This window comes from Bos taurus, chromosome 5 (assembly GCF_002263795.3).
Source record: "Bos taurus isolate L1 Dominette 01449 registration number 42190680 breed Hereford chromosome 5, ARS-UCD2.0, whole genome shotgun sequence".
Taxonomy (NCBI): domain Eukaryota; kingdom Metazoa; phylum Chordata; class Mammalia; order Artiodactyla; family Bovidae; genus Bos; species Bos taurus.
Window position 1 is genome coordinate 14,673,220 of NC_037332.1, and position 12,169 is coordinate 14,685,388.

Consider the following 12,169-nt stretch of genomic DNA (forward strand, 5'->3'; position numbering starts at 1 on the left):
TTGGCGGTTGCCGTGGTTACTCTTTGTTTGGAGGGCGGGCACTGTTTTCCAACCTTGCTGGAGGATTCAGCCGCTGCTGGGTGAGCGAGCACCCCTCCAGACCCGGGTTGATGAAGCGGGAGGTGCCGCAAAACTGCGGGAGCGCAAGTGGAGCTGGGCCCCTCTCCGCCAAGGCCAGGCTTGAGTGCGAAGCGGGGCCCCGCGCCCAGGGAGTGCTGAGCCAGTCTGTAGAGCGAGAGGCTCTGTAGAGCGAGAGGCTTTCCGTTTTGAAAAAATTTTGGTAGTTCACACACAACTTGAAGAACTAAAATTGAAGGGTGGGGTTCCTTAAAATTTCTCATTTTTTGGCAGCTTTATGTGCGTGCTCAGTCGTGTCCGGCTCTCTGCGACCCCATGGACTCTAACCCTCCAGGCTCCTCTGTCCTCCTCTGCCTGGGATTTCCCAGGCAAGAATATTGGAGTGGGTTGCCATTTCCTCCTCTAGGGGATCTTCCTGACCAGAGATCGAACCCGCATCTCTTGTCTCCTGCATTGGCAGGCGGGTTCTTTACCAGCTGAGCCACGAAGATTCCCCACTTAAGCCACTAAGACACCCCACTAAGCTCGCTTGGCACCTTTAGCCACCTCCAATTGATTATTATCAACTTGAAGTAGTTTACCTAGCCTCTTTGCAGTGGAATCGATCCAAGGCCGCTGTATCCAGTTCTGTAACCACTGGCTAGAGGTGACCATTGAGAGCTTAAATGCAGCAAGTCTGAATTGAAATGTGCTGTAAACGTAAAATACACGTAAGATTTTGAAGAATTATTAAGGTACAAAACAAAGTGTAAACTTTTTAGCTGGCTATATAATGAATGCTTTTCTGTTGACTATGTTGAAATATTTTGGATAATGGATTGAATTAATATATATTATAAAAAATTCAACTATTTCTTTTTATATTTAAAAAAATTGCCACTAGCAAATTTAAATCAAATATGTTGCTCAAATATGTAATTGGGCAGGACTGATCTAAAGAGCCAGTAGATGAGCTGAGATGGACATATGGAAATGTCTCTTTCCTTTACCCTATTTTTCTGCCTTTCTTTCTACATAAAGTTTTGTGTATCTCTGAATTCTGCTTTATAGCCATTTTTAAAATCTAATTTTCCACCTGGCAAAGGTTTTTCTCCCTATATTCATTCAAAGCTTTTGAATTGAATTTTAAGTAAGTTAGATTGTGGGGTAGCATTTTGCACTGGTTCTGGCTTTGTTTTGGAGGGAGGTGGTTATGAGTAAAATTGGAAAATAAAAGCTGATTAGTATAGCATTGTTCAAACTTTTTTTTTACTTAGACCCACATTAAAACAAAAATTTGCATTGCATTTCATGTGGATTCTTTACCACCCAGCCAAGGGAAAGTGAAAGTGAAAGTCACTCAGTCCTGTTAGACTCTTTGTGACCCCATGGACTATACAGTCCATGAAATTCTCCAGGCCAGAAAACTGGAGTGGGTAGCCATTCCCTTCTCCAGGGGATACATGTACGTGCATACATGTACTTGTACTTATAATTGAAGCAGAGTTTTATAAACAATTTTTACTTTTAGTATATATAGTACACTTATAGTTTCTTTTCTGACCTACCCTAACTTTTCCTATGCTGTCCCATCATTTAATCTAGATGGCCAAAAACTTGCTAAATTAATTTCTTAATCCATGAATGGATTACCATCTGCAATTTGAAGTCTACTGGTTGTTCGGAAAAATTGCTGGGCAGATAATGAGCTTGCCTAAGTTTGGATACCTTTGGATTGTGGGAAAAGCACTGACTTTGGATTCAAAATCTCTGAATTAGGATCCTACTCCCATTACTTTTTAGCATGATGCTATGGGGAATTAACTAACCTCTTCCAACCTTAGGTTTCTCATCTATACAATGACTGTAATGACCTTTAATCTGTGAAGTTACTCCAGAGATTATCAGTCACACAAGTGTCTACTAGTGCCTGGCTTGTCACAGGTACTTAATATACATGGAAGCTAATGACGGTACTTAACAGTGATGATATGAAGATATTCTGCAATGTACTGCTTGACCTTTATCCATTACAAGCCTACAGATTTAAATGAAATGAGTGTTGAACTTATACATCGTATATTGTTCATTATTTCATTGTTGTGGCTATCTGGTAGAATTGACAGCTCTGACTTAATGAGTGCAAACTAGCCAGATGTGTCCCCATATATAGACTTAGGATGTTCCCTTATAAGTATTTTAATTTCTGAATACTCAAGCTGTTCACAGTTATTTTGCCATTAATTATTACCATGAAAATGAATTTTAATATGAAGTTTCTTCATTCAGGAAGGTAAGCCAAACCCATTCCACATAACTTTTCCTTCAGCGAATTTAAAAAGTATTATTAAATTTGATCATTTTGTAGTCAAACACTAAAGAAATAATGGATGAAAATAGGGAGAAAGCAATTTTCTTTAATATATGCTGCTTCTGCTGCTGCTAAGTCACTTCAGTCTTGTCCAACTCTGTGTGACCCCATAGATGGCAGCCCACCAGGCTCCATAGTTCCTGGGATTCTCCAGGCAAGAACACTGGAGTGGGTTGCCATTTCCTTTTCCAGTGCGTGAAAGTGAAAAGCAAAAGTGAAGTCGCTCAGTCATGTCCAACTCTTCTTGACCCCATGGATTGTAGCCAACCAGGCTCCTCTGTCCATGGGATTCTCCAGGCAAGAGCACCGGAGTGGGTTGCCATTTCTTTCTCCATCTTTAATATATAGTATAGGCATAATAAGGTATGAAAAAACTTTGTTAAACTAAAGCATTTTTACATAGAAAATGTTGGATTGGTGTGGCACATTAAAGAACCTATAGTTTTTACTAGCATTTAGCCTCTTCAGTTTTCTCTAAATGGTTCTGTGTTTTATTATGAAGGATGATGGAAGGCAACGATGATGATGATATAAAGCTCAGCGAAGAAATAGAGGCTGAATTGGATAGAATCAGCATTTCTTCCTTGGAAAAATATGGTTTTGATAGTGATTCAAAATCAGAAACCCAGAGTGATAATAGTGATACAGTAAGTTTTGTGTTGTACTTTTGAGACTTTTAACTGAAGTAAGCTTTTTTAGGAGAAATACTACTTTTCTCAGTGTGTTTTTTATACTCCACTCATTTTTTCCCCCTTAGGGTGACCTTTAAACAATGCATATTAGTAGATATTTAAATATAAAAAGTATATTGATAAATTACCTATAATTTCACATGTATACATGTGCATTTTTTCACAAAATTGAGATTTTACTATTCATATAATTATGCATAGGTGTGTGTGTGTGTGTGTATATATATATATATATATACTTATATATATATATGTTGTTGTTTAGCTCTAAGTCATGTCCAGCTATTTTGTGACGCCATGGACTGCAGAGTTCTGTCCATGGGATTTCCCATGCAAGAATACTGGAGTGGATTGCCATTTCCCTCTCCAGGGGATCATCCCAACCCAGGGATTGAACCCATGTCTCCTACATTGGCAGGTGGATTCTTTACCACCCAGCCCAGGGAAAGTGAAAGTGAAAGTCACTCAGTCCTGTTACACTCTTTGTGACCCCATGGACTATCAGACCAGATCAGTCGTGTCCAACTCTTTGCAACCCCATGAATTGCAGCACACCAGGCCATGAAATTCGCCAGGCCAGAGAACTGGAGTGGGTAGCCATTCCCTTCTCCAGGCGATCTTTGCAACCCAGGCATCAAACCCAGGTCTTCTGCATTGCAGGCAGATTCTCTACCAGCTGAGCCTGGGAAGACACAGAATATTGGTATCCTGCTTTTTTACTTAATCATGAGTATATTGTTATGTGATTCAGTTCAGGTCAGTTCAGTTCAGTCAATCGTGTGCGACTCTTTGCGACCCCGTGAACTGCAGCACACCAGGCCTCCCTGTCCATCACCAACTCCCGGAGTTCACCCAAACTCATGTCCATCAAGTCGGTGATGCCATCCAGCCATCTCATCCTCTGTCATCCCCTTCTCCTCCTGCCCTCAATCCCTCTGATCATGAGAGTCTTTTCCAATGAGTCAACTCTTCGCATGAGGTGGCCAAAGTATTGGAGTTTCAGCTTTAGCATTAGTCCTTCCAAAGAACAACCAGGACTGATCTCCTTTAGAATGGACTGGATGGATCTCCTTGCAGTCCAAGGGACTCTCAAGAGTCTTCTCCAACACCACAGTTCAAAAGCATCAATTCTTCGGTGTTCAGCTTTCTTCACAGTCCAACTCTCACATCCATACATGACCACTGGAAAAACCATAGCCTTGACTAGATGGACCTTTGTTGGCAAAGTAATGTCTCTGCTTTTCAATATGCTATCTAGGTTGGTTATAACTTTCCTTCCAAGGAGTAAGCGTCTTTTAATTTCATGGCTGCAATCACCAGCTGCAGTGATTTTGGAGCCCAAAAAAATAAAGTCTGACGTTGTTTCCACTGTTTCCCCACCCAATTCCCATGAAGTAATGGGACCAGATGCCATGATCTTCGTTTTCTGAATGTTGAGCTTTAAGCCAACTTTTTCAGTCTCCTCTTTCACTTTCATCAAGAGGCTTTTTCGTTCCTCTTCACTTTCTGCCATAAGGGTGGTGTCATCTGCATATCTGAGGTTATTGATATTTCTCCAATCTTGATTCCAGCTTGTTTCTTCCAGAGTAGCATTTCTCATGATGTACTCTGCATATAAGTTAAATAAGCAGAGTGACAATATACAGCCTTGACGTACTCCTTTTTCTATTTGAAACCAGTCTGTTGTTCCATGTCCGGTTCTAACTGTTGCTTCCTGACCTGCATACAGGTTTCTCAAGAGGCAGGTCAAGTGGTCTGGTATTCCCATCTCTTTCAAAATTTTCCACAGTTTGTTGTGATCCACACAGTCAAAGGCTTTGGCATAGTCAATAAAGCAGAAATAGATGTTTTTCTGGAACTCCCTTCCTTTTTCCATGATCCAGCAGATGTTAGCAATTTGATCTCTGGTTCCTCTGCCTTTTCTAAAACTAGCTTGATTAGACATGCATAAAAATCAAATGTATGTGAAATCTTTAGATCAAAGAAATAGTCACATGTTTTTGAAATCAAATATATATTCATTTGTGTATTTCCTCCAGTGTTTCAGTTCAGTTCAGTCACTGAGTCGTGTCTGACTCTTTTCAACCCCATGAATCACAGCATGCCAGGCCTCCCTGTCCTCCTCCTTTAGGATAGACTGGTTGGATCTCCTTGCAATCCAAGGGACTCTCAAGAGTCTTCTCCAACACTACAGTTCAAAAGCATCAATTCTTCGGTGCTTAGCTTTCTTTATAGTCCAATGCTCATATCCATACATGACTACTGGAAAAACCATAGCCTTGACTAGACGAACCTTTGTTGGCAAAGTAATGTCTCTGCCTCCAGTGTTTATATACCTAGAAAACTTATTCATGGATTCATTATTTTATATAAAAATTCTTAATCCAATGGAAACTTATTTTTAGCTATATTATAAAAAGAAAATCTAATTAAAATTTCCCTGCAATATTTATCAAATATCCCTGGTGTCACTTGTGGAATAATCCACCTTTTTTCAATTGACTTGTCATATCTGCTGTATATACTTAGTTGTTATATTCATGTAATCTATCCAGGGTTATCTATTCTTTTCCATTATTCTGTTAATTTTTGCCCTGTTCTGGTTTTATATTTTTAAGTATAAAATGGGCCAAATTCCTTCAGTAGCTTTGCTGCATCAACTCTTTTCAACTAAGCTTTTTTCCCCAAGAAAACAACATTTGTCAAGTTTCTTGAAATAATTATACTTTGATTTTTAATTAGGATTGCAATAACCTACATAATACTTTAGGAAAAAATAATATTTTAGTATGTCTTTTTATCCATAGCTAACTTAAATAAGACAGAAGTTCTGAAATTATTCATTTAGGGATGAGTTCCAACAGAATCATGGGTGCAGTTTATAGCCATCTGAAAATTAAAAGCAAACTTTAACCAAATGTGTTTCTTTGGACGATGCTTTTAATATGAGGCTCTTTTACCTCATTCGCACATTTTGGTCAAAATTTTGGCGTTTCAAAACAGATTTTGATGCATAGTTTTAGCAAATAATTTTACAGTTCCTTTTATTCTTCACATTTTTAGGATTCGGATGAGCTGCCTGAGTCGGTTCTTCACTGTATTAACATCATAAAGAATAAGAGTAAAACTGCTGAAGAGCTCATTCTTCAGGACTTGGAGGATACTGATGTTTTAAGTAAGTACAGTTTTCATCTGCTTGGTAGATAAGTTTTCTGTAAGTATGAATAGTTTATAATTTAGAAAATCAAGCTGCTTGAAGTTATTTCTTCTCATATACAGGTGTGTGCATTTATCTCTAATAAAATCTCTATAGTATATTGGTCTGTTCAATTTAGTTCACACATCTGTTTTCATTACTACCTTCCTTATATCTCCAATAAATACTAGTCTCTAATAATTTGTTTTACTAGTCCTAATTAAATCCAGACATTCTGTTACTTTATGTCAAAGGAACCCAAGTGTGGGACTGTTTTAGAATTATCAGTTTATATGTATTTTTGGAGAAAATACAATTTATATAAAATCCTCACAACCTTTATTTGCCTCAACTGAGCAAATTTATATCTTTCAGTTATTGTAAGAATAATAGAATGAACAAAGATTTAACTAGAAGTAATCCTAGCTTAGTTTATAATGAAAAATGGCAACAATTTAAATGTTCAACAGGACCTTGGTGTGTCTAACAATATACTCTTTAAAAAAAAAGAAAGACAATTTTAATAACATAAGTTTTATGGTATACTATAATATTTATTATGAAATTCAGTGTCATTTATGCTTATATTGGTATAAATTATGTGGATATTCACAGTTGTTTATACCAAAAATATTAGTGTGTGAAAGGACCTGTTGTAGCCACTGAGAATACAGCAGAGAACAAAACAGGCCAAGATCTTGCTCTGTTCTTCTAGTGCTCCCATGTTGGGAGACAGATAATAAGTAAACACATGATATTTCAACAATGATAATTCTATGAAGGGAGGATTTCAAGATAAGGGGATAGAGATTGAATTTTGCTATTTTAGATATGTGAAGTCAGGGGAGGCATCTCTGAGGAAGTGATATTTAAGTAGTGTCTGAAATGAGATAGTAAGCCACGTGGGATATGCTGGTGAAGAAGTGAGTCACATAGCTATCTAGAGAGCTGGTGTTCCAGAAAGAGGGACTTGTAAAGGCCAAGGCACACTCAGTGGGCTTAATGTGTCCAGAGAACAGTCAGCCTTTGTGGTTATATTCAAGCAAAGAAAGGGTCAGATATACAAGACTCTTATAAATCCAAAGTGTGGACTTTGGATTCTGCTCTGAGTATATGAAGGTTTTTCAGAAAGGAGTGACAGAGTATGATGTATTTTGAGGCAGTCATTCTGGAAACTGTAGTGAAGATGCCTTGAGGTAGCAAGAGTCTACAAGACTATTACAGCAGGATGGTTAGAGATGATAGCAAATGGTGAAAAATGGTCATATTCTAGAAAACATTTTTAAGTAGAAAGAACCAAAAATATTTATTGATGGATTGATACGAAAGGAAAAGAGGAAATTGGCTCCAAGATTTTTGTTCTGAGTACCTGTGTGAAAGAATTTGTAAAGACTTCTTAAATGCAGACCCTTTTAGATTTTAGCAGTGATTATTGTCAAGTTATGGTAGATTTTAGTAATTTGCTTATTTATATTTACTAAGGTTTATAAAATGAAAATTTATTTTAAATATATTGGCAAGTATAGAACCTGATTATGTAAAAATCAAAGGAAATATAGAAAAATTAATTACATGAAAGATTATAGGAACTAAAGTCATAGCAGTGGTTTAGAAAGTTATAAGATCTCATGTGTATAGCTCTAACAAGTAGGTTTGATAGTCTCAATGAATAGACTAATTTTCCAAGAAAATTCAAATTATCAAAATTGCTTGAAAAATCAGAAAACATGCTGAAATCAGTAATTTGGCAAGAAGGTAGAAAGAGGTTTCTTCTCAAATGTCAGTAGTAACTAGGATAATTTTGTAATTGAACTGTTCCAGTTCATCAAGGAGCAGAAAATCTGCAGATTATATTTCATTCATCAAAAACTGCACATTTTAGATACAAAACTGTGTAAGCATAGCATACACATACATAAGAGAAACTAGAGGCTAATATTATTTGTAAATATGGATGTATTGATGAAAGCTGTCAGTTGAATACAAAAACTATTTTAGCTATTTTAAGTAGTAAGGTTTAGGGGTATTTGTGTAAAACAAGCTTCAGTTCAGTTCAGTCACTCAGTCGTATCAGACTCTTTGCGACCCCATGAATCACAGCACGCCAGGCCTCCCTGTCCACCACCAACTCCCTGAATTCACTCAGACTCACGTCCATCGAGTCAGTGATGCCATCCAGCCATCTCATCCTCTTCGTCCCCTTCTCCTCTTGCCCCCAATCCCTCCCAGCATCAGAGTCTTTTCCAATGAGTCAACTCTTCACATGAGATGGCCAAAGTACTGGAGTTTCAGCTTTAGCATCATTCCTTCCAAAGAAATCCCAGGGCTGATCTTCTTCAGAATGGACTGGTTGGATCTCCTTGCAGTCCAAGGGACTCTCAAGAGTCTTCTCCAACACCACAGTTCAAAAGCATCAATTCTTCGGCACTCAGCTTTCTTCACAGTCCAACTCTCACATCCATACATGACCACTGGAAAAACCATAGCCTTGACTAGACGGACCTTTGTTGGCAAAGTAATGTCTCTGCTTTTCAATATGCTGTCTAGGTTGGTCATAACTTTCCTTCCAAGGAGTAAGCGTCTTTTAATTTCATGGCTGCAGTCACCATCTGTAGTGATTTTGGAGCCCCAAAAAATAAAGTCTGACATTGTTTCCACTGTTTCCCCATCTATTTTCCATGAAGTGATGAGACCAGATGCCATGATCTTCGTTTTCTGAATGTTGAGCTTTAAGCCATCTTTTTCACTCTCCTCTTTCACTTTCATCAAGAGGCTCTTTAGCTCCTCTTCACTTTCTGTCATAAGGTTGGTGTCATCTGCATATCTGAGGTTACTGATATTTGTCCCATCAATGTTGATTCCAGCTTGTGTTTCTTCCAGCCCAGCGTTTCTCATGATGTACTCTGCATATAACTTAGAGGTTTAAAATAACAGTTGTTATCTTTGTATAGTTCTGCAGGTTCACTGGGCTTAGCCATGTAGTTCTTGCTTGGATTTCTTACACATTGACCGTCAGGTGTTGTTTGGGGTCACAGTCATCTGAAGTCTTTCCTGGAATGGAATTCTAAGATGGCTTACTGACATGGCTTGCAGTTGATGGAATTTGTTGGCTGGGAATTCATTTGAGGCTGTCAGCTGGAGGAGGCACCTACATGTGGTCTCTCTCTGCAGCTTGCATGGCACCTGGATTTTGAGAAAGAGTATCGCATGAATAAATTATTAAGAGACTAAGGTGGTACCTTGTAAAGCTTCAGATGACATTCTCCAAATTCATGCAACGTCTTTACTACATCCTGATGGTTACACAGGGTCAGCACAGATTCTGTGCGGGAGGGGAATACACAGGGTATGCATACCAGGAAGTGTAGGACTAACATCTTTGGAGGCTATTAATAGTAACTCTAATAAATAACAGAATTGTTAATAGAACTGGAAAAATCAGATTCTATGTTGAATATCTAAAGTGTAGGAAAAAATACATGCATGCACACTGAAACTGTGCTGTAGGAGGAGCTGCTGATAAAATGAAGAAATTCAGAGATATTAATCCTCTTCTATACACTCCTATCTCCAACCCAAAGCTCCCTCTATCATAGTCTGAGCCAGAAAAATGAAAGTATCTCTCTCTGCCTTTCTTCACACATAATATTTTTATGAAAATAAAGAATTGCACAAATATGTCAATTGGCAGAATCTAAATCAACCTCAGAAACATACCTTCAAAGGAATCTGGAGAATGTTTTGGTTTTTTTTTGCTTTTCAGGTTCTCACATAGGAAAACATGCCAGAGAGATTGTGAATGGGTGTTGAAAAAGAAAATCTATAATACTGGTCAAAACACTTGTGAATGGTCAGTTAATTGGCAGAATGGTCATCTGTAAAAAATACTTTACAACCAAGGAATAAAACAAGCTAATTGAACAAGAAAAAGAAACATAACTACCTCTTACAAATGATAAAAAGACACTAAAATTCAACAAAACCTCACAAAATTGGGAATGAAAGTTTCTTTCATGAACATGTTAGTCATTATAATGTTTTAAATTAAGACTTTTATTAAAGCATTTTCAGTATCTTGTGCAAGATTGTGTTGTTTGTGGCAGACAGACTTGAACCTTTGTCGATTTCTAGTCAAGGTGTTATTGTGATATTAAACACAGCATTATTCTGTATACATGGAAAGTGAACTTCAGCTCTAGAATATGAAAGGTGATAAGAGTGGTGTAAAAATCTGTTGCTTTTATTTTTGAATAAAGATTACAGATTTCCTCTGTTCTTGGTTCTTCAGTATTTTTCTATTGCTTTGATCAAGATTATCCTATGATAAAGAATTTAAGATTAAAGGATGATAAAATAGTTTGGGATTTTAACATGTTGTATCTCGCTTTAATATTTAAAAATGTTATAACTTCTTTCTCTTTATAGGCTGTGGTTATGGAGGAGTTTCTAATAATCATATGCATTTAAGGATAGAATTACCAACTGAGTGTAAAGAAAATCCAGAACAATTAATAAAGGTATATGTTGTTTGACTGAAAGTGCTCAATATTTTATAGTTAGAAATTTTCCTTTTCATCTCACATAGGATTTAAAGTTCACTGTCTTAAAAATTAGATTATTTTAAGCAAAGAATTGTTGGTTTTATTTTCTCTTCTGGCATAGAATATAAAACAATGAAAATTACAGTCTTTAAAATATTAGAAATGGTGATTTAAGCCAGCAATACTTGGAAATTTAATGTAAATAAGACCAGCATAACTATATTGAATAATAGTTTTTACCTAAAAAATCCAAGGAAAACCATGAAATATACTCTAATATTGTTACCTTGCTTAAGAATGTAGTATGATTCAGTGGAGTCTTAAAATACCCTGTAGAAACTTTAAATGTAGAATGTCGTCTTCTTTTTTTTTAAGGTAAAATAAAAACATCTGTAAAGAAATGAGAGTAAAGGAAGGTCTAGGATTTGGGGGTAAAACTCCTGGAAATGTATTTCAGAGAAAGTCTCTTCCACAGGCTCAGCATCTTGTTCATTTTTGTTACTCATTTAACATAACTCTAATTTTACCTAACTGTATTCTTGCTCTTTTTGAGGTGAGCAGAATTTGAAAATTACTTGTATGTATGTTTCTTACTCTATTTTTTGGTAACACTCAGTCCTGATATATTAATTTTGAATTATATTGCTACTTCATTGGACTAGATATCCTGTACCTTTTAAGCTGGAGTATGGTGGAAGTCTAATTATGGAAAAGTATGAATCAAAATTATAACTTGTATATATTTCAAGGTAAATTAGAAAAAATTGTTTTTAAAACATATTGAATATGTTAGCAATTTGTGTATATGTGCAATTGCTGCAGAAAAGAAATATAAAAAGGTGTTAGGAGGAAAACATATATTAATAGAAACATTTGGACATGAGTGTCAAGCAGGTTAATTTCGAATATTGTAAGTAAATATTAGAAAGCAATTAGAATTCTGAAATACATAAGGAGGGTAAAAGACAATTTGCTTCCCTGGGAAAAGCATTTTTCTCCACCATAAAAGAATAATTATCAATGTGCTATAGAATTATATTTGAGAGCAACTTGAAGTAAATAATTTTCTAGATATGTGCGTGTAAATACTTAATACATTATTGAAATGATAACTTTACTCTCTGTTTTGTTTTCCTTTAATCATTGGGACTTTCTTTAACCTCTTAGATGTTATCTGAAATAGAAAAAGAAGAATTTCTAAGAAGTAGAACTCACTGTGGCAGTCCTGATTTGGTTCTGGAGTCTGACCTTTGTGATTTGCCGGTGGACGAACATGTTTTGCCAGGTGGACTAGCTTGGCTGATGATATTTT

At 36.7% G+C, this 12,169-nt stretch overlaps 1 protein-coding gene across 5 annotated transcripts in view; it reads left to right on the plus strand.

Moving 5' to 3' along the window:
- Positions 1 to 9: 9 nt before the first annotated feature.
- LRRIQ1 (leucine rich repeats and IQ motif containing 1) overlaps positions 10 to 12,169 on the plus strand; it is a 225,845-nt gene continuing 213,685 nt past the window's right edge. For 4 of the 5 annotated variants that reach the window (XM_059886782.1, XM_005206079.5, XM_059886783.1 and 1 more), the window contains exons 1-5: positions 10 to 80; positions 2,931 to 3,075; positions 6,184 to 6,295; positions 10,742 to 10,833; positions 12,025 to 12,142. In XM_059886782.1, the coding sequence (XP_059742765.1) occupies positions 2,932 to 3,075; positions 6,184 to 6,295; positions 10,742 to 10,833; positions 12,025 to 12,142 (466 nt within the window). In that variant the 5' untranslated portion in view covers positions 10 to 80; position 2,931. 5 annotated transcript variants of the gene reach the window in all.